General features: G+C 39.9%; 1 protein-coding gene and 1 pseudogene across 9 annotated transcripts in view; one reads left to right on the top strand and one right to left on the bottom strand.

Annotated features, from left to right (window-relative positions):
• Positions 1-1,827: 1,827 nt before the first annotated feature.
• The window catches only part of Immt (inner membrane mitochondrial protein), a 34,101-nt gene continuing 13,388 nt past the window's right edge, over positions 1,828-22,540 (bottom strand). For 4 of the 9 annotated variants that reach the window (XM_048352547.1, XM_048352548.1, XM_048352549.1 and 1 more), the window contains exons 6-15: positions 22,339-22,431; positions 20,016-20,152; positions 17,158-17,261; positions 15,080-15,215; positions 14,466-14,595; positions 12,323-12,337; positions 10,068-10,291; positions 5,873-6,004; positions 4,088-4,217; positions 1,828-2,775 (exon numbers count right to left, since the gene is read on the bottom strand). In XM_048352547.1, coding sequence (XP_048208504.1) covers positions 2,162-2,775; positions 4,088-4,217; positions 5,873-6,004; positions 10,068-10,291; positions 12,323-12,337; positions 14,466-14,595; positions 15,080-15,215; positions 17,158-17,261; positions 20,016-20,152; positions 22,339-22,431 — 1,715 coding nt within the window. In that variant the 3' untranslated portion in view covers positions 1,828-2,161. Of the gene's footprint in view, positions 2,776-4,087; positions 4,218-5,872; positions 6,005-10,067; positions 10,292-12,322; positions 12,338-14,465; positions 14,596-15,079; positions 15,216-17,157; positions 17,262-20,015; positions 20,153-22,330; positions 22,432-22,540 lie in introns of those variants that run through there. The other 5 variants (XM_048352551.1, XM_048352552.1, XM_048352553.1 and 2 more) reach the window with 2 other exon arrangements.
• LOC125356954 lies at positions 4,473-4,591 on the top strand (annotated as a pseudogene).

Genomic DNA, 22,540 nt, shown 5'->3' with positions numbered 1-22,540 from the left:
CTTGATCCAGAACCTGTTGGGAGAGTAGAGGATTTAAATTAATACAAAGTAACACACCTTTAAAAAGACTGTCTAAAGTTATATTTGGTTACTGATTTTGGAACTCATTGAAGCTAACATCAGTTTTTATGTTAAGTCAGGCAACATGAATTTTAAAAGGTAAGGCAAAGCAATCATGTTTAAGGATAAAACAGTGAGACAGAGAAAGGAAGTAATGAAGTGCTGACTTGGCTATCTGTGATCTCCACACGCCAGTGGTATGATTCTTGCCTGCAGTTTAAATGGAAACCTGTTGAAATGAAGCTGACCTGCCTTAACTGCCCCAGGCTTATCCAGACCTTTCCCCCAACCTTAGCTCTGTGGATTCTTCCGTCTTGGTGTAGAGCTCAGATCTCTTCCTTATCACTTCAGGGATAGCAGGACCCCTCAGGAAGACAGCCAGACTAGGAATGTGGAATAGCAATCAGGCACCCCAGTCTCCTAATGAGCAGCAGTGCAAAGGAACTACAAAGATTTGAAAGCCAGTCAGTGTTGCTTTTGGTGAACTCAGATAAAATGACATCTGAAGCAGTTTTCAGGGCTTCAAGAGAAATTGATTGCCTTTTGATCTGTAATGTTTTCCTAAATAAAACTACACTTATTATGACAAATATTTTAACTGCACACTAGCAATTCCATGACATTTTAAAGGGAACACAATACTTAATTCCAAACATCCCATTCTCTAGAAAGGTGCCACAGCCTACAGGAAGAACGCTTCTACCTTTGGAAACTGGCAAGTCTACAAAGTAAGTTTGCCAATCAGAGTAAGTGTTGATACAATGGAAGGGAGCCTAAGGAATACTGACCATTGTCACCCTAAACCAAAGGTGAATAAATGTACTGCTAATCTTTGGGTTCTTTTTGCCAGTCCTGGGGCTTGAACTCAGGGCCTGAGCACTGTCCCTGGCTTCTTTTTGTTCAAGGCTAGTACTCTACCACTTGAGCCACAGTGCCATTCCCAGCTTTTTCTATATATGTGGTGCTGAGGAATCAAACCCAGGACTTCATGAATATGAGGCGAGCACTTTACCACTAGGCCATATTCCCAGCCCCTGTACTGCTAATCTTACAAGGCTGAGGCTATGCAGAGAATTGAAGCAACCCAAGTTCAGGGGCTATAGGTGTGTAACCAGTACGAAAATATAAAACCACCATCTTCATGTTTCACAGATAAATGTTGCTCATGTAAGTGTCATCCTTAGTAATTTTATGAACACTCCAACAAAAAAGCCTATGGGAAAAATGTCTATATTATTTGAAGATGATGGTTTTGAAGGAGTGTTTAATTCAAGATAGCAATTGTCCCAATCTTTAGCAAGGTGAACTGAGAGTTCTCTGGGTTTTAGAGCAATTAGATTATACCACAAAATAATTCAGTCCCTGTCTTCAGATTTCAGGCTATCTCCACTCTAATGAGGAATTCAAGTGCTAGAGAACAGCACAAGTAGGAATGATAAGCAGTGGTTCTGGAATGCTTCATGTGAATACATAGATATATGTGTATTAGGTCCAAGTATAAAATGTTTTCTTATACCAAAAAAGTTCGGGTTGCATACAAAGGCCTCATGCCTTCAAAATGCTAGAATAATGTTTCCCCAACTATAACATTTGAACTTTTATATCCCTCCTGTTTTCCACCAGCAAGAATCAGATCGCCCACACATTCAAAGCCATGAAGCATGCCATGGGACTTCTGGTGACCCAGAAGTTTCTGCATCTGCTGCTGCTGCTTCTCAAAGAAGCGGCTCACACAACAGACTGCAAGTGGTGCTTTGTGAAAAGGGATAAGGTACTCGGCTTTCATCACGGTGCTTTATTCAGTTTGCTCCAAGGGCAGAATCAATAGTAGGGATCACAAACATTATTTTGATTGGCTCACAAGCCTGATCAGTAAAACCTGAAAAACAGGAAATGTTACACAAGTTGCAAAGAAAGCACTCCTGGAGTTCATTGACATGATAGCAAGTGGAAAGAAGATAAATGCAACAGGTGTTAACATTAAGTACAGGACTGCAACCTGCTTATGTCTAGACAATTCTGGAACCCTTGTTGCAAACCCTTATATCACTACTGATTTCCTTTGACATGAAATAAGACATTACACATCTCTTCCTCGCCCTTAATCTTCCTGTATTCTAGTGCTTCCTAATCCTACGGCGCTGGCATATGCTGTCAGGATCTCCACTATCTGCTTAGTTTCTAGGGTCATTCGGGCTTCCTTCAGCCAGTCCTGTGCCACACGTCTGGACTCCCCTCTCAGCTGATTGACAAATTTTGCTGCCAGCTCCAGGTCACCATGCTCAATGCAATAAGAGGCATATGACAGTAATTTAAATGTGTTTATATCCTCAGGGCAGAGTTCTGCTGGTGGCTTCAGTTGCTTCGGCGGGAACAGGAGCAGGGACTGCAAGTAGGAGAGGAAGTACTGGTACAAGCTATTTCTGGTTTCATCAATCATTGCTACCCTTCCAGCTAGTTTTTGGACAGCATGGAAACGGGCCCTTAGGGTCTCTTCACTGTACACCCCCCGGGTCAGGGACTCTGGAGGAAGAGCTGCAGTTAAAGCTTGGGCAAATTCATTATCAGAACAGTTGACTCTGATGGCTTCTACTGCGTTCTCCAGCGGGATAGTGCGCCTGTCTGCAGATGAGGTCTTCATACTGTACTTCAATGCCTCCACGGAAAGCCACAGTTGGTGGGCTTTTCTGGCTTCTTCTTCAGCAACTGCATGACCTAAAAAGGAAAAGAGAACAGATGCGCCTTCAATAAGCTAAAGCACACGCGTGGCAAATGAGACCCTAGACAGCCTCCCACAGCCCACTTCATCGCCGGTTTCGTGTGTTTTCTTGCCTAGCTGTCCGCTCCATACAGGCATGACAATCTTTTTTACTAAAGTCATGGAGAAAACAGGATGCATGTAAATGTCTGCATCCTCCCCTTTTTGTGAGACTCAGAAAAATTTCATGATCAAATAGTATAGAGTCATTTGAATTCACAAGTTCTTTTGGTCATCACAGGACTGGGTGCCATCCCTGAGCTTTTTTTGCTTCAGGGTAGCACGCTACCACTTGAGCCACAGCTCCACTTCCAGCTCTAGGTGGTTAGTTGGGAATAAGAGTCTCATAGATATTCATGCCCAGAACGGACTTCAAAATGTGATCCTCAGATCTCAGGCTCTTGAGTAGCTCGGATTACAGGCGTGAGCCACCAGCATCCCAGCTCTTTTAAATTAGATGATTTTAATCTTTAGTAGGTGAGAAAAACATGGGGGCTAAAACTTTTGTTAAGGCCACCAGAAATCTGCCACAAAAAAAAAGTGGAAGACTTCAAATGAATTTACTAGATTAGACTAGATCTTGAAATTTCCTGAGTTTCAAGACAAAAAGGATCCCATAAATCCCAAAGGAATCCCAAAGTCTGTTTTGTCAACACCTTCATTGTGGCACAAAAAGACCTCCGCCCAACTGCATTTGGAGAGTGGAGACCACGCTTCATCTCCAGATAACCCTCCAGGGTCTGTGGAATTCGCCCAAGGCCACACTGCACTTAGCTCCACCATGGCACGCACAACACAAGCAGAGTGGGGGATCAACTGGCTTGAAAATGGCACTCTTGCACAGGTTTTGTAAACTTAATCTTGAGCCTCTTCTTGTTTCCTTTCCTAACCTATATTCAGACCTGTCAAATCTGGGACCAACTTTCCAATGACTGAAGAAAATTTCATGAATTGGGCTGGGGATATGGCCTAGTGGCAAGAGTGCTTGCCTCGTATACATGAAGCCCTGGGTTCGATTCCCCAGCACCACGTATACAGAAAAATGGCCAGAAGTGGCGCTGTGGCTCAAGTGGCAGAGTGCTAGCCTTGAGCAAAAGGAAGCCAGGACAGTGCTCAGGCCCTGAGTCCAAGGCCCAGGACTGGCAAAAAAAAAAAAGAAAATTTCGTGAATTATCTGGATGGCCTCTATACATGTCCTCCATTAGCCTTTTTAACAAGAAACTATTCTCTAAGTAGGTGCCCTGAATCAATTATGACAGAAATGCTCACTCTGCACGGCCTGCTCGATTCCTCTCAGCCTTGCGTAGGCAGTGTTTATATCCAGAGTAAAGCTATCGACTTGCTCTTGACTGCGACGACGGAACTCTAATTCTTTTTCAGAGAGTTTCTCAGACAGATCCTAAAGTAAAATAAAATTCAATGTACAGATAAAATAATGTAGTTTGCCAGCAACTACTATGCCTTCTGAGTCACTAGGGCCTTCAAAATCTCACAACAGTTATCATGAAACTCCTGTACTGTAAGATATCCAAATTTTCCCCACTTATATTTGATACATAATTCCCTAAAAACATTTTTGATAGAGCCTAATATTAAAGAAAACAGAACAGAAAAAAGAGGCTTTTACAGTTAGTCTTTAAATATTCAACTTTAGAGCACTCGTGTGTTTAATTGGTAACAAAGCCTTACAATGGGTTCAAATAGTAAATCCTCTTTTGCAACCCAGAATTCATTGTTAAATATGAGATTATGGTACATATAAGAAGGAATATGACTCCTACAACAATTGGCAATGTGGGGGCTTACTGGGTTGGTGCTGAAAATAAAGTTGATGTAAAAGCTAAAAAAAAAAAAAAATTCATCAACTTTAGAATTACTATATTGCTACCTAAGTAAACATCAAAACTTGTATTCCACATCCTCTAGCTTAGAAAAAATGCCCACCAAATAGAATTTAATTTCCTGGAAGGTATCCTTTACTTACCAAGCCTCATTCCTTCTTAAAAGACAAAATAAGGGACTGGGAATGTGGCTTAGCTCATGGTAGAGCGCTAGCCTTGAGCACAGAGGCTCACGGACACAGCCCAGGCCCTGAGTTCAAGCCCCATAACTGTCAAAAAAAAAAAAAAAAGGCAAAATAAACATTATAAATGACTCGCTGAGCCAGGCTCTGGCAGCTCATGCCTCTGACATCCTGGCCACTCAGGAGGCTGAGATCTGAAGGTTACAGTTCAAAGCCAGCCTGAGCAGAAAAGTCTCATGAGACTCTTGTCTCCAATTAACCACTCAAAAACCAGAAGTGGATCTGTGCTCAATGTGGCAGAGCACTAGCCTTGAGTAGAAAGAGCTTAGGGACAGGGCCCAGGCATTGAGTTCAAACCTACAACCAACAAAAATAAAGAAAAAATAAGTGACTTGCTGAGCTGAAACTAATCATGATAGAAAATATTCTAATGATGTGCTACCATCCCAAAAACCAAAGCAGCTCCTTCAATTACAAAACATGAGCACTAACATAATCTACAAGAGTTTGTGAAGAGGAAGGCAATAGCTGTGTTAAGCATCACTGTCTGAATTCTTCAAAGTCCTTTTACCAACCCTCTTTAAAGAGAGAAGACTTTAAACAACTAGGATATGTCTGTACACACCTTGAAATACATATATACATATATATACATGTATATACACTGAAAAAATATGTATGTATATATATTACACATATGCATGCATATTTGTGAACACATACATACATACATACGAAAAACATCTGATAATGAGCACACAGGCCCAGTTATGCAATAAAGAACAGTTCTGCAGATAAACCAAAGCTCCACTCCCCACTAGAAAAATTTCCCCATTCCTTAATAACCTCAGAATACATTAATAGGAAAGAAGAAAAGGTAGGGGTGTAACAAGTATAGTGCTCACCGAGCATGCATGACGCCCTGGATTAACAACTGACAACCCCCTACTCTTTTCACCTAAAATGGAAACCTAATAATGGAAGTGAAGAGGGGATTTAAGAGAACTCTGTCCTTCACAGTGGGTCCCCACCTTGTCATATTCATACTTTAGTTCCTGTTCTTGCACCCTAAGAACATCTCGTAAGTGATCGGTGTGGGCAGCGGCCTGTCGGCGAAGCTGGGTTCTCATTTCATTCTCCATGGCATCTCGGACTTCCTCCACCTACAAAAGCAAACGCAGTACTGATTGGTTCTCAAGTCTCTACATATACCTGTAGGAATATGGCGGGACCTAGTAAGAATGGTGACAGCCTCCACAACACACCTTCTATTCTACATATTGCCACTTACACACAGCAGAAAGCTCAACACTGGAAGCCAACTCAAGTAAGGTCACATACCTATGGCAAATATGTAGGATCAAAAGCCTCCCTCATGTGTCTACTTTGTTCAACACGAAATCCAAATTTTCTTCATGATCAGTTCTAGGGTTCGAGCTCAAGGCAGACAGGCTACTTCTGCCACCTCCAGCCCTTCGTTGTGCAGGTTATTTACTGTTCATTTCTTTTGTATTAGGACCAGGCCTGTACTAAGGGTTTCGCTGTCCCTTAGCTTTTTCACTCAAGGATGACATTCTACCACTTGAACCACTGCTCCACTTCTGCCTTTTTGGTGATTAACTGAAGAGAAGAATCTCCCAGACTTTCCTGCCCAGGCTGGCTTCAAACTGCAATCTTCAGAATTTACCTACCTAAATAGCAAGGATTACAGATAGGAGCCACTGGCACCCAGCTTGCTTTAGCTACGTTTACAGTAGGTTCATGTCTGGCTATCATGGACTTTGATCCTACATAACCTTCCCGTGTAGCTGGGATGACTAGCAGGTACGTGCCACCACATGGTGCCTTTTGTTGGCTGGGATGTGGGCTCATAAACTTTTGTCCAGACTGACTTCAGTCCACCATTTTCTCAATCTCTATTTTCTCAACAGCTAGGATTTCTGAGCTATTGTGCCTTGCCTGAAACAGCTTATTTTGACATGAATTTAGATTCTACATGGGCCAAATTAAACCAAAAAATATAAAGAGCCCATCATGTCTTGCCTCTGAATTGCCTTGGGTCATATAACAAATCATTTGGCATCAAGTACTATAAATATATTACTTTTTTTATGCTGGTCCTGGGGATTAACTCAGGGCCTAGGCACAATCTCTGAGCTTATTTGGTCAAAGCTAGTGCTCTACAACTTGAGCCCAGCTTCACTTCTTAAACAAGAGTCTCATGGACTTTCCTGCCCAGGTTTGCTTTGAACCTTGGATCCTCAGATCTCAGCCTCCTCAGTAGCTAAAATTTCAGGCATGAGCCACTAGTGCCCAGCTACTACTCCATTTTTCCCCCCTTCAGAAACAACATAATGAATTGATGAGTCCACTAAGACAGGGCATAAGAATTTTTTAAGTGCCGAGCACTGGTGGCTCACACCTATAATCCTAGCTACCCAGGAAGCTGAGATCTGAAGATCAAGGGTCAAAGCCAGCCCAGGAAGGAAAGTCCATGAAACTGTTATCTCCAATTAACCACCAGAAAACCAGAAGTAGTGCTGTGGTTCCATGTGGTAGAGCAATAGCCTCAAGCAAAGAGCGAAGGGACAGCACCCAGGCCCTGACTTCAAGCCTCACAACCAACCAAGCCTGCAACAGTAAATGTTTACTCAATGGAGGGAACAGAGAGTAGCAGACATGTACATAAGACAGACAACTGAAATTTTGATGCTTCTTTCCAAGTAGGAATTTGAGAGAGGACCTGTTATAAAGCATTAACCCCATTCAGTTGTTTTCCATTTACATTTAAAACAAATAAGGAACTAGGCACTTAATTGGAAAAGTGCCAAAAATCTGCTTTATACTGAAGGAATAGGAAAGTTCTTGTTGAGAAGATGACAAGTACTTAAATTTAGATTGAAGAATTAAAGAGAATGGGCAGAATGGTGTGGCGCGCAGAGAGCATAAAACTCCTATCTCAAATTAACCACCAAAAGTGGAGGTGAGGCTGGGAATATGGCCTAGTGTCAAGAGTGCTTGCCTTGTATACATGAAACCCTGGGTTCGATTGCCCAGCACCACATACATAGAAAACGGCCAGAAGTGGTGCTGTGGCTCAAGTGGCAGAGTGCTAGCCTTGAGCAAAAAGAAGCCCCAGGGACAGTGTTCAGGTCCTGAGTCCAAGGCCAAGACTGGCAAAAAAAAAGTGGAGGGGAAGTTGTGGCTCAAGTGGTAGAAGCACCAGCATTGAGTTGAAGAAAAGGAGCACATGAAGCCTTGAAATGGTGTAAGAAAGGGCTGGAGGTGTGGCACCGAGATAGAATGTCTGCCTAACAAGCAAGAGGCCGAGGGCCTAAACCCTAGTGTTCATAAAGAAAAAGACTGGCTTTTTTGTTAAACAAATTGGGTATTCAGTGGAATATTTACAGCAGTGTAGTGTCTGATTAGGTTATCTTTACTAAGAACCATGTGCCTGGGTAAGTAAGATATGAAAAATGAGTTTGGTGCAGAAACATGAATGCAACTAGAAGACTGCATACTGAGCAAAATAAGGCAAGCTCAAAAAGAAGATACCATGTTTTCACTCATATGTGGAAGTAAGACCTATGTATTCATGGACATTACATATACGAACACACACACATATATGTGTGTATACATACACACATAGATACATACACAAAATTATTTATATGGTTAAACATAATAATTGAGTCAAACTAAGAGCCTATTGTGGAGAAAGGGAGGGAAAAATGGAAAAAGAAGGTGAAAGCTAGGCATTGGTGGCTCATGCTTGTAAATCTATCTACTCAGGAGGCTGAGATCTGAAGATCAAGATTCAAAGCTAGTAGTGTAGGCACACAAATCCAAGGGCTTCTTATATCCAATTAGTCAGTAAAAAGCCAGAAGCTGTGTGACTCAAATGGTAAGGCACCAGCATTGAACAAAAGCTAAATATGAGGCCCTGAGTTCAAGTCCCGACATTAGGAAGGAGGGAGGGAGACACACAGAGAGGAAGCTGGATAGGAACAGGAAAAGGGAAAAAGAAAAACACAAGACTAGAAAAGAGGGTGAATAAGTGTGTAACACACTGCAAGTACATGAGGACAGCAGAGAAGAACTCAAAAGCACACTGTCAATGGATAAGGCCTAGCAGAAGCGGTTAGGCTGGTAGAAAAAGGCTTAACATTACTGAAATAGATTTTTTACAACAATGCAAACAAAACACGGAAATCTACTGGTGATGCTATGGGCAAGGAGAGACTGACGTGAATACAGTATAAACATGAGGAATGTAACAATGAAATCTCACATGTATAACTAATATAAGCTAATAGTTTTAAACAAAACATAAATTGCCATGATGGTAACTTGAACTAATGTAGTAATGGACAAAAAAAAAGCAGATAGGTTTGTGATTAACTTAAGATTTTTCAGTGGACTAGATGTAAATTGATAAGGAGAAACTAAGCATGATTTTGGCTTGAACAAATGGGTAGAGGGTGATTTATTTAGAGAAACAAGCTGAATGGCTTGGAGATAGGTTGAAGTAAAGCAAGAAATGTTTTGAGCACTGATGAATTTACAATGATATTTAAAACCAAGCTGGAGATATGGAGACAGAATGTAGGCTGCTAGTTTGGGACCTGAAGTCAAAATAGAAATCAGAGCTCAAGAACCTTATTGAGGATGCTTAAACTCCAAGGCCACAGGATTAGATAGCACTAGGAGATGGTTCAGGTGAGAAAAACTTTCAAAGCCAAAACCTTTCATGCCAGGACTTGACAGGGTAAGCAAAGTGACGACAATGCCAGGACAATGTTAGAGGTCTGGTAGCTAGGAAAGAAAAAGCTTCAAAAGTGCACTAAACAGTCAGATTCCTAAATCAAATCCTGGACACAACATTCAGTACATGATACACAAAAATGATGGCTCTTTCTCTATATTTAACCACCTAACACTGGCAGGGAAAAAAAAGTTCTTTCAACACAGAAAAATAAGTGCTAAATAATCCTGGACAATAGTAACTTATTACTTTGTTACTCTTTTATAGTGCTCAACATAACACATCTCTGCTAAACCAATCCTTCTCTAGAAGTTCTGATTTGGAGAACATAGCCTATGCTCTAAAGGTAGTAGATTGGCAAGACTTATAGCTAGTACTTTAATGACTGCTAGTATTATCTCCAGAAGACAACCAAGTTAGACTCGGTTTAAATGTCAGACAATAGTTTTCACTTGTACCTTTTTGTCCTGTTCAGCCTGTATTTCATCTCTGTGGCGTTCTAATGCTTTTGCCACTGCAGCGTCAAATGCTCGCTTTTCTTCTGCCTTGTGTTGTTCCAAGGCTAATGCAATGTGTTGTTTCTCTATGGCTTTCTGTTGCGCTAGCTCTCTATTTAGCTGGTCAATGCGACGATGTGCGTGAGCAATCAGGGAGTTCAGATCATCAGTGGAGAGCTTATCAGCTAAAAAGATAACCACATCAAAAAGTTAATAATTTTACCAAAATTCTAAGTCCCTGCAAGAGAATTTGCTTCATTTGATACTAATTTTACAGCTTTTTCTCCTTTTATAACAAGTGGCAACTAATATGAAATTTAAATTCTATAAAGCAATTAGAAATTGGTAATGTCTAAAAACTAAAATTTTGTCAATTCCAAGCAAATATATATATAGACATAAGAAGCCCAAATTAGTCCTAATCTGACCTTTTATCTGACTTTAATATTTTCATATATTTTTCAACAAAGAACATATATGATCAGTAAGTTCTGGTAGTTCACACCTGTAATCCTAGCTACTCAGGAAGCTGCCATCTGAGGATCTAGGTAGAAGAAGCCAGCCCTGGGCAGGAACAGGAAAGTCTGAGACTTCTTATCTCCAATAAACTACTCAGAAAAAGCTAGAAGTGGCACTGTGGCTCAAGAAGTAGAGTGCTAGCCTTGAGCACAAAGAGGCTCACAGACAGCGCCCAGGCCCCAAGTTCAAGCCCCAGGAGTGACAAAAAACAAGCAAGCATATTATCTAAGATAGTAATCTGTAACCAGAGATGCACATCAGAATCACTTGTGGAGCTTTTGTAACTATTCATGCTCAAATATCCACATTTGGGCATAAATAATGCAGCATTTTCCCCCACACATTCCACAGTGTTCCAATATATAACACAAATTAAGAATAATGAATGGCTTCCAATGCCCAGGCCCTGAGGTCAAGCCCTAGAACTAGCCAAAAAAAAGAATGAATGAATAATGGCTCCAATATCAAAATATAAAATGTAGAGACTTCTATAGGACAAATTAGTAAAAACCCACTATAAGTTAAAAAAGATGACATTAAGATTCATGGAACAAGCTGGCCATCAGTGGCTCATGCCTGTAATCCTAGCTACTCAGGAGGCTGAGATCTGAGGATCGTGGTTCAAAGCCAGCACAGGCAGAAAAGTCCCTGAGAGACTCTTATTTGTAATTAGCCACTCAAAAGCCAGAAAAGGCATTATGGCTCAAGTGGTAGAGCGCTACCCTTGATCACAAAGAGGCTCAAGGACAGCGCCCAGGGCCTGAGTGCAAGCCCCACAACTGACCCCCCAAAATAAAAATTTCATGGAGGGCCAGTGATATAGCTTAGCAGTAAGTAGAGTGCTTGCCTTGCATGCATGAAGCCCTGGGTTCAATTCCTCAGCACCACATAAAAAGCTACAAGTGGCATTGTGGCTCAAGTGGGTAGAGTGTTAGCCTCGAGCAAAAAGAAGCCAGGGACAGTGCCCAAGCCCCAAGTTCAAGCCCCAGGACTGGCAAAAAACAAAAAGATTCATGGAACATATTCAAAGTGTGGAACTTCTTTGGATATTGCTCTGAACAAAACAACTCAAGTTCATTTTAACAAGTTTTAATTAAGAATGTGAGACAGTGCTGGGAATATGGCCTAGTGGCTAGAGCGCTTGCCTCATATACAACATGAAGCCCTGGGTTCGATTCCCCAGCACCACATATATAGAAAATGGCCAGAAGTGGCGCTGTGGCTCAAGTTGCAGAGTGCTAGCCTTGAGCAAAAAGAAGCCTGGGACAGTGCTCAGGCCCTGAGTCCAAGACCCAGGACTGGCAAAAGAGAAAAAGAATGGGAGACAAAACTGAGCATGGGTTGGTAGTTGCTAAAGTTTGGTAATAGTTCCATGAGAGTTTATTAAAGCTCTCTCCCTACTTTTTAATGTTTGAAATTATCTAAAGTAATAAAAAACACAAATAAACATATGTAATTTATATATACAGATACATACCTCCCACATGTACAGGTTTCCAGTCACTTGAGATACATTTATTCCTAAGAATACATGGATGCTCAAACATCCAATTTAGATTTATCAAAATCTATGTAACATGATTCTACTTACTATTATTTAAATGGCTTAACATATGAATCATAAATATAACCAAAGTATTCAATCTTTTAAGATTCAAGATAATATCTTTAAATACAAAACATATATAATTACTCACCTAGGTCAGAAATACCTACAAAGGAAGACAAGAACTGTTTTAAAAAAATGTACACACTTGGATTATTAAACCAGAAAAATATATTTTAATACTTCAAAGGAAAGTAAAACTCCTACAATTTAAAGAGATTATAAAACAATACATATCCAGGTAAACTGTAACATTTTAGTAAACAAGAGAACCATTGATATTAAAAGTAGTTTGGGTTTTAAGACTCATTATTTCACCAAAGCATTCAGATTTTCTTCTCTCTCTCCCATGGCATAGTTCAGAGTATTTTACTAAGTCACAGTTTGGGCTCTTCTCCTGTTTCAAATACTTATGGAATTAATCCTCAGCGGCATTGAGATAGTCTTGTCATTCTCTACAATTCTCCTGCCCTAGCCTCCTGAGCATGGGAGGCCACTACACCAGTTTCTTTAGAAAATGTTAAACAGTAAATTCTACATTAAATTTATGCTTCACCTGTGCAAACTAATCTAAGAACTATGCCTGGTTTAAGGATGAGGAGAAAAAACAACAACATTGAATGGTCCTCCCCATCATCTCCAGAGATACACAAGGAATCAGTAACACTCATTCGCTATGTAAGACTGTGATGATTGGCAGGAAGTAAAAGGAAAACCAGAAAATGTTACTCTGTTTTTCAATTTTGTTACCATGTAAATGTACGCCCTATTTAAAATACTAATATAAGTTAAACCAAGATTGCACGCACGCGCACGGGCACACACACACACACACACACACACTGCATGGGGGCTTTCACTTTCTACACGACATTTCTTTGGCAAGGGTTTCTCAACCTTGGCAGTACTGACACTCTGGCCAGGTAAGTCTTTGCTATGAGACACAAAGGAGCTACATAGCAAGGCAGCCACCTCTACCTGCTAAAAGCTAGTAACAGCCCCCACACTGGAGTTATCACAGATGTCACCAGATACTGCCAAATGACCTGGGATGAGAACAACTGCCTTAGTGCCTTTTCTTACAGGTAGACTGTATCACTACTGCCATCACCACAGCTCCCTGCAGTCTGAGCTTAAAAATCAAGATCGTTAGGTGAATTCTTAACAGTGTTGTCACAAAGTAGTCATAAGGTATGCCTTAGTGATTTATTACATATACTTTAAAAGTACCAATAGTCTGAGTTATATATGTTAAAAAAAAAAATCAGGACTGGGAATGTGGCTTAGTAGTAGTAGAGCGCTTGCCTTGCTGCATGAAGCCCTGGATTTGATTCCTCAGCACCACATTATACAGAAAAAGCCAGATGTGGCGCTGTGACTCAAGTGGCAGAGTGCTAGCCTTGAGCAAAAAATACACAGGAATTCTAGATACTCACATATAGTGAGACCAAGAGAGGATAGTCTTAGGAGAGAATCACAAAGGTGTAATACCCAAGTGCCTCTTCCTATGTATATAAAACAATATACATACTGAAATGAACTCGAAAGATATGGAAACAAAAGACTTTTTTCTTAATTTTTTTTTCTGATGATTATGTATTCTTTACCTTATATATGGTGTATTAGTGTACACATCTTCAGGGGAGGGAGGCACCCACAGAATCCACAGAAAAAGGGCAAAAAAGTAGATCAGCATAACACACTGGACAATGATGAATGAGTAAACCATGTAACTCGTGGGTGGAGATGGGAAGAAGGGCGAATGAGGGAACAGATGACACTGTGCAAAAGGAAATGTACCTATTACCTGACATATATAAATCTAGCCCGACTGCATAGCATCTCTAAAACAATAAAGCAAATAAAAAAAATAGAGTACTGGGCTAGGAATATGGCCATGAAGCCTTGGGTTCGATTCCCCAGCACCACATATATAGAACATGGCCAGAAGTGGCGCTGTGGCTCAAGTGGCAGAGTGCTAGCCTTGAGCAAAAAGAAGCCAGAGACAGTGCTTAGGCCCTGAGTTCAAGGCCCAGGACTGGCAAAAAAAAAGAAAAAATAGAGTACTGCCACAGTGTGTCATCTGTCATTATTATGGTTGAAGTGTTGTAACAATGTATTCTATACACCCATGAGATATATCAGAGGCACCTGGACTACTTGAATGAAGAAGTTCAATCATGTTTAATCAGTTGCTAAAAGTTTGAAAAAGGAAAAGTGCCAACTGTACTTACTCATCCCTTTCCATCCAGAAACAACTTCTGGAGTAATACTCTCCAACTCTCGCCTAAAGTCATCTCGGGCTTGGACCACCAGCTCGTGATACTGAGAGACAACCTTAGCCTCAGACTGAGCTGCTTGGACCTAGGAAATACAAGGGTTAAGCTGAGTAAAAAATCCATATACATATAAAAAAAAAAGAAGAAATACAGTCCCTTTAATTATGTATTGATGGGAATGTATAAATAACACAAACAAACCTGAAGCTCATTGAAAGGGGAAGTGTTTAGGAGTCAGGACAGGTGCTTGTGGCTCACCTCTATAATTCTAGCCACTTGGGACATAAGATATGAGGGCTGACCCTGCAGACAAATCCGAGATACTCTTATCTCTAATTAACCAACAAAAGAGTGGAACCAGAGATGTGGCTCAAGGGGTAGACTTGAGACTCCTATCTCCAATCAACTACTCAGGAAAAGCTGGAAGTAGCACTGTGGCTCAAGTAATAAGAGTACCAGCCTTGAGCAAAAGCAAATAGGGACAGTGCCCAGGCCCTGAGTTCAAGCCTCAGGACTAGCAATCAATTAATCAAATAAAACAAAACACTGTAAAGAATTGAGAAACGTACCTTCTTGACCATGTTATCCAAATCGACTATCATGTTGTGAAGTTTTCCTTCTGCATGAGTTATATGAGTTTTGGCCCCAGCAACCTCTTCCTTCTTTGCATTTTCAATTACACCTTTCATCTTCTCTAATTCTTCTCTAAAAACAAAACAAAATAAATACTTAATATAATTACTTACCAATCTTACTAAAGAGGTTTTTTGTTTGTTTGATTAGTGTGGGGCTTGAACTCAAGGATGCTGTCCCTGAGCTCTTTTTGTCCAAGGCTAGCACCCTTCCACTTTGAGCCACAGCACTACTTCCAGTTTTTTAGTGGTTAATTGGAGATAAGAGTATCAGAGACTTTCCTGCCTGGGCTGGCTTTGAACCTCTATCCTCATATCTCAGTCTCCTGAGTAGCTAGGGTTACAGGTGTGAGCCACCAACACAGAGCTTTATTAATGAGTTTTGAAGTGAATATAACATATAATTGTTAAAAGCTTATGAAAGAAATACAATATGAAAAAAATTACTTGATGCTTTGTGTGTGTACAGGTCCTGGGACTTGAACTCAGCCTAGGTGCTGTCCCTGAACTTTTGTGCTCTACCACTTGAGCCACAGCTCTACTTCTGGCTTTTTTGGTGATTAATTGGAGAAAAGAATCTCATAGGCTTTCCTGCCCAGGAGCTGGCTTCAAACTTTGATCCTCAGATCTCAGCCTTCTGAGTAGACAGGATCACTGGCATGAGCCACTGGTGCCCAGCTTTGATGCTTTCTCACTAGGCAGAGAAATTTTCTCACCAACAGTTGAAAATCCCACTCTGCCATGAGCTTCATCTACTAAAGGGTGACTCTGAAGTAGCATGGTATATGGGACATATGCTTTAGAACAAGACAGAGTATATTAAATTCTCAGTCCTGATGGGCTATTCACCCTTGTGTAGGGATAGTTATGAGAAATATGTAGTATAGTGCCTACCACTTCATGAGTACTAAAGAAATGCCAGCCTCCCAAGGGGCAGAATGATTCCCCTGCCACTGAAAGAGAACCTAAGGAAAGCAAAGGCCAAAGAACTCACTGAGAAAATTAAGTAGCAGGGTCTCAGGGGCAGTCATGATTTGGATGAACTATGGTCTACTTACCACAAAAGTTAGCCAGCCTTGCACAATCCAGTGATGTGAACATAATGACTTGAACTTCATAAAAGATATGCTAGCTTTAGTGGATGGCTTCTCTTTCTCTATCAATAATAAATATGGTAAGATAGTAAAAAAGGGCTGGGATGGACTGGGAATATGGCCTAGTGGCAAGAGTGCTTGACTTGTAAAAAGGGCTGGGAATATGGCCTAGTGGTAGAGTGCTGGCCTTGTATACATTTGAAGCCCAGGGTTCGATTCCTCAGCACCACATATATAGAAAAGGCCAGAAATGGAGCTGTGTGGTAGAGTGGTAGCCTTGAGCAAAAAGAAGCCAGGGACAATGCTCAGACCCTGAATTCAAGCCCCAGGACTGGCAAAAAAAAAAAAAAAGAAAGAAAGAAAGAAAAGAAAAAAGGCAGTAAAATTTGGAAAGACAATGTCTATCCATTTTGCTAAGAACCTTGTAGGTTCTCATCCTCAGAGGCTGAGCATGACTTGAGTTCCCAGACTTGAGCCTAACTGTAGCCAGCTTCTCAACATCAAGGTTGAGAAGGGATAAAGCTTTATACTCACTGCACTTTGACAGTTAAAGCAAACAGATTGTATCATTTTTTCACATTTCTGATAAAAGTTCTCAATCTACCCCAGCAAAATCCTAACATTAGAGCAGAAGTAAATGTGTAGAGACATCACCTAAGTAATAATAAATTTTTAAAAAACTTACTTTTGTCTTAAGATCCTGTATATCAATTTGTGCCAATTTGATTTTGGCTTAAACATATTATAGATCCTGACCCTTTAAAACCTTTGCGTTTAAGATGCCAACTCAGATCAATCATATGCAGCAAACAAAACTAAGGTTTGTCTGCCTCTTCATTCGATATACAGTCTGAAGAAAGCCCAGCCCAAAGAAAGTCACTAGGAGGCCCTAATTACTTGTTAAAGTCCATGAGTAATTACTTGGCTTTGAGAAGAGCATCAGCAGCTTCATCTACTGCTTTTCTGCGTTCTTTCAATGCACCCTCCACTGTACGCCACTGAGCAGACTTCTTCTCACTTGGAATCTAAACAAAAATTTTAATTATATAGACATGACTAATTACATCTTCAGACAGACCAATAAGATTAAGTGCTGAAATAAGTGACATTAAATTCAAAGGTAAAAGCTTCTATACAATATTTCTCCAGAGGAGGAACTTATAACTGAAGGCTTATGACCAGGAACAATGAAGTCCATAATCTTCTGTCAACTGTCCTTCCACAAAATAATGAAAAATTATTTTCCAAGGTATGGAAGATTTTCAAGGCTTTTTAAAATGAGGTTCTAAAAGAAAATATGAAGCAGAAAACTTAACAACAACACTTTTGATGAGTTGTCTATGGATTGTAAGTCATTCTCAGTGAAGTACTAATATCTATTTTTTTCTTAATTGCAGGGTTGACTACAAAAAAGCATAGTTTAAGGATTTGAAGAACAGGTATCCTAGCTACCAAGGAGATGAGATTTGAGAATCAAGGTTCAAAGCCAGCCTTGGCAGGTAAATCCTCAAGACTCTTGTCTCCAATTAACCAGCAAAAAGTGAAACTGTAGCTCAAGTGGTAGAATGCCAGCTGCAAGCAAAAAGGCCAAACAAGAGTATGAGGTCCTAAGTTCAAGCCCCACTACTGTGCCTTCCTGCTCCAAAATAAGACAAATAAAAAGTTTATGTTTCTTCTTGCTCCAAAAGGTTATTCCCAAGGATGTCATTTCCTAATTCATAATGTATAAATCAACTTTTAGAAATCACCTGAGTGAATTTCATGGTGTGATACATTTTTTTAAAAAGACTGAGCCAGGGGCTGAGAATATGGCCTAGTGGTAGAGTGCTTGCCTCGCATACATGAAGCCCTGGGTTCGATTCCCAAGCACCACATATATAGAAAAGGCCAGAAGCAGCGCTGTGGCTCAAGTGGTAGAGTGCTAGCCTTGAACAAAAAGAAGCCAGGGACAGTGCTCAGGCCCTGAGTCCAAGGCCCAGGACTGGCAAAAAAAAAAAAAAAAGACTGAGCCAGAGACATAGGTCAGTGGTAAGAGTGCCTGCTTAGCAAACTCAAGACCCTGCCCTGGTACTACAAAAATAAATAAATATTACAATAAAAAATCGAGTGCAAATGTCAATAACGTACTGGGGGGCAAAATGTGCCTTCCTTGTTGAAGGCATTCCTGTTTACAGAGGTCCAAGAGGACACAACCCTGTAAGAATCAAATTCACCTATTTCCAAATACTACTTTGGAAAGCACTTAGTTTTGTATTGTAGGTCCCAAGTGTCCTTCAAGCTTATTTTACTAGAAACAGCAGTTGGAACCCTTTTTTCTATATGTCTAGGAAATACAAGACACATTTTATTCTGCTAGAATTCATTTTTATCATATATGAAAATGTGTTTAAGCAGACATGGTAGCACAAGCCTGTAATTCCAACACTGTAATGCCTGGTACAGGAAGATAGTAAGTTGGAAACCATGTGGCTACATAACAACACTGTCTCAAAATACACAATAGAAAGTAAAAATGTTTTCTGATTGCTTTGTGACATTAGATAACACTCTCTAATTCTATAAGGTGTCTATCCCCTTAGTAAAATCTTAATTGTAATAGAATTTTTTCACGGTCTCCTCCATAGGCTTAACATATATTATGTATTCACTGGAAAGAAAATCCCCGAAACACCTTACTACAAAATAGAGCCACAACACTGAAGGCTTCTAATTACTGTTTGTTTTGTTAGCAGTACTAGTGCTTGAATTCAAGGCCTGGGCCTTGTCCATGAGCTTTTTTGCTCAAGGCTAGTGCTCTACCACTGTAGCCACAGCTCCACATCCAGCTTTCTTGGTAGTTAGAGATAAGTCTCATGAACTTTCCTGCCTGGCTGCAAACTCTGATCCTCAGATCTCAGCATCCTGAATAGCTGGGGTTACAGGTATAGCCACTGGTACCCAGCCCAAGTGCTGTACTTCTGCAGCTTCTATGATATGGTACTTGCAGCCTGTGTAACAGGCATATTAAATACTTCATGTGTATTTCTTTATTGATTGACTGAACTCCTAATATTTATATCTCCTTGAACTTCAAATAAAATGGGATTTCAGTTAAGTTTGAAAAGGCTACCATTCTAGCAATTAAGGTCAATGGGTACACAGATTTGAAAAAATGCAAAGCATGTTCAAAAATTTTTATAAAAACAACGTGGTTATGGTAGCAAGGTAACTATTAACCATGCATGCATGATCTTCACCCTTGATACTTATGGTTTACTTATTTTAATTTTAAAAACGTCCTGTTGAACTATATTTATATATACTTAATAATCAAATGAAATTTAAAGGGAAGTCATTCTCTAGTATTACATTTAGAAATCAAAACTGTTACTTTATTCTTTGAAGAGTTGAAGATAATAAGTACGTTTGGGTATTTAAGCTGTCTCAATATTATTTCTTAAAATTTCATGTCAATCTCACAATAAAAAAATAAAGAAATGGTTGACAATTTTAAAACACCAAAAGTAACAACAAATATGTACAGCACTCCTAATAATATAATCTAATAATCTATAATCTAATAATCTAATAATAATCTAATAATCTATAATCTAATAATACTATGTAGGTGAGATTTTGTTTCTAAAGGCACCAAAGCAAAATTCATTTTCAAAATATTTAAAAGTTTTTCTCACTGTGTTCTACAGACAAATGCTTTAGATTGTCCTCATTTCATGAGAATCAAGGCAGAAATCAGTCTACTTTAAAGGCTCCAAGATGAATCTCTCTACTGGGCTCACCTCAGCGTTGTCCATGGCTGCTTTTAGTATGTTGGCATGTGCATTCACGGCCTGGACGGCAGCATTCTGGGCAGCAATAGCCTGCTGAGTGATGGAAGCAGCTTGGCTCAGAGAATCTTCTAAGCTCTTGGCTAGAGCTGAGGGAAAAATAAAGCATAGTAAAATATTGATATTAACTGAATCTGGAGAGTGTATCTATATGGCACTGCTTTTGCTTTTATAAATACCTGAATTTTTTTACAAAGTAAAAACTTTGGGCTTAAGGAAAAAAAAATTACCTAAAGAAGGCTAAAATATTTCAAATCGAAGAAACAAGGCTTAGAATATTCAAGAAGCCATAAATATAGGATAACTACCACCTTTTTTGTTTTCAAGTCATACAGACTTACCAGGAAAAAGGGGTGCCCATTTTCTACAGCTCAGTAAGAAGGAAAGCCTTGGGGCTGGGGATATAGCCTAGTGGCAAGAGTGCCTGCCTCGGATACACGAGGCCCTAGGTTCGATTCCCCAGCACCACATATACAGAAAACGGCCAGAAGCGGCGCTGTGGCTCAAGTGGCAGAGTGCTAGCCTTGAGCGGGAAGAAGCCAGGGACGGTGCTCGGGCCCTGAGTCCAAGGCCCAGGACTGGCCAAAAAAAAAAAAAGAAGGAAAGCCTTTAGCAAAGTCTTGCTATGGCCAGGATACAAGGAGATAACAGACCAGAGAAAAAGACAAACAAGAAAATATGCAAATAAAAAAGGCAATAACTGCATGGAATGGATTTTTTTAATACAAATAACTGAAAGAGACATCAACAGTGTATAAGAGGCTAACCACCTATTAAGATCACATAGAAATTCCTATATGCTGCTTCAAAAATACCAAAAAGAAATGTCAAGATTTGTTTTAAGTGGAACGAAGGATGATTTGGGATGAAATGGAGAAATACTCAATTGAAGGCCAATGAGAATATGATCGGTGACAGAGAAACTGAGAATATGTTAGAATAAACTTAGAATATGTATGTAATATAAAAACCAAAAGTGCTTTGAGCACAAGCCTAAGCTAGAAGTGAACAAACAAAAGAACCCGCTGAGCCACAGCTTGGAAACCTAGATAACAGGGAAGAATCAAGAAACTGAAGTCAGACTGACTATAAAAGAGAGCAAGAGTCAAGGGAGAGTAAAAGCTGCATTTGGCTTTTATGACAGGCTATGTTAATAATGGCAAACATTGAAGTGTAGTTATTTCCTGGTGCTCTGGTGTACATGCATACATGTACATTTTTTAAAAAACATTTATGAGGCACAGTCAAGATGGTAAAAGTTTTCACTTTGCCCAAGATGAAAAGAAAGCAAAACTGAACAAAATAAACAATAAACAGCAAATAAAGCAGTAGACATCTCCTTCTCAAATTTACAATTTCACATCTTAATTCAGGAGCTAAGATGCATCTCAGTGGTAAAATGTCTGCCGAGTGTTAACAAGGTCCTAGATTCAATCTCAGGTACCATAAAGAAATTAAAACAAGCAACTCAGTGTCTAGCAAAAAGCTATATACTTTCTCTTGAGATACCAGAATACGGTGACACAGTGTATTATATCCATATGCTCTCCTTAGGAAAGAAAATACATTTTAAATGTTTATTATTATTTTGGGGAGTGGTACTAGGAACTGAAGTTAGAGCACTTAAACCCTGCCTCAAACCTTTTCTATTATCTTTTGTTAAAGATCAAAAATCTCAGCATAAAACTGAGATTTGGCTGAGCATGGCTAACATATACCTGCAACTGCAGCAGTCAGGAGATGAGTTAGGAGAATCAAGAGTTCAAGGCCAGCGTTGGTTACAAAGTAAGACCTTTTCTCAAAAAACAACAATAAAAAGACTTAAAAACGCATATGCTTAGTAGCTAAATACCAGCAACATCAGAACACTCAATCCCCCCACCAATTTCAAATAAGAGTGTTAGATAATGAGAGTCCAGAACTGAATGTAAGACACTGTGACTCACAAAAATTTATTACCAGCTTAATATGCTGAAACACATCAGTAATTTCTGCTCCCCACAATATAAAGAATCTTCAGCACTAGTAACAAATAAAACAAATGGAGAAAGTACATTCATTATTTGGAATGTTCACCAATTAAACCCTCAGAACAGTCTTTGCCATCTGGATCAAAGTAGTTTAGGTGGGAACACAGATGAGATGACAGTAGGGAATGGGGCAATAACACTAAGGAAACAAAAGACCCATGACTAGCTAGTAGATGACAAACTTCTACTGATGGTTGAAGAAAGCAACTGAGAGATGGCTCTAAGCTCTTAATTGATTTACATACACTCAATCATAACTTGCTCTTGTTTTTCCTGTTGTGCAAGGCGAGCTGCAACTTCTTCAGGTGGTCGTTCCCTTATAGTTGGGGATGCTTCCTCTTGCAGCAGAAGTAAATAAGAGGAAATCAAATTTCAGCAAGGAATTTTACAGCTAACAGGGATACAAATCAGTTACATTAACTAAGGGCATTTTGGTGATGTGGATTG

The sequence above is a fragment of the Perognathus longimembris genome, chromosome 8 (genome assembly GCF_023159225.1).
Source record: "Perognathus longimembris pacificus isolate PPM17 chromosome 8, ASM2315922v1, whole genome shotgun sequence".
Lineage (NCBI taxonomy): Eukaryota > Metazoa > Chordata > Mammalia > Rodentia > Heteromyidae > Perognathus > Perognathus longimembris.
Note: the sequence above shows the minus strand (reverse complement) of the source record. Positions and strands in the feature narration are given on the sequence as shown.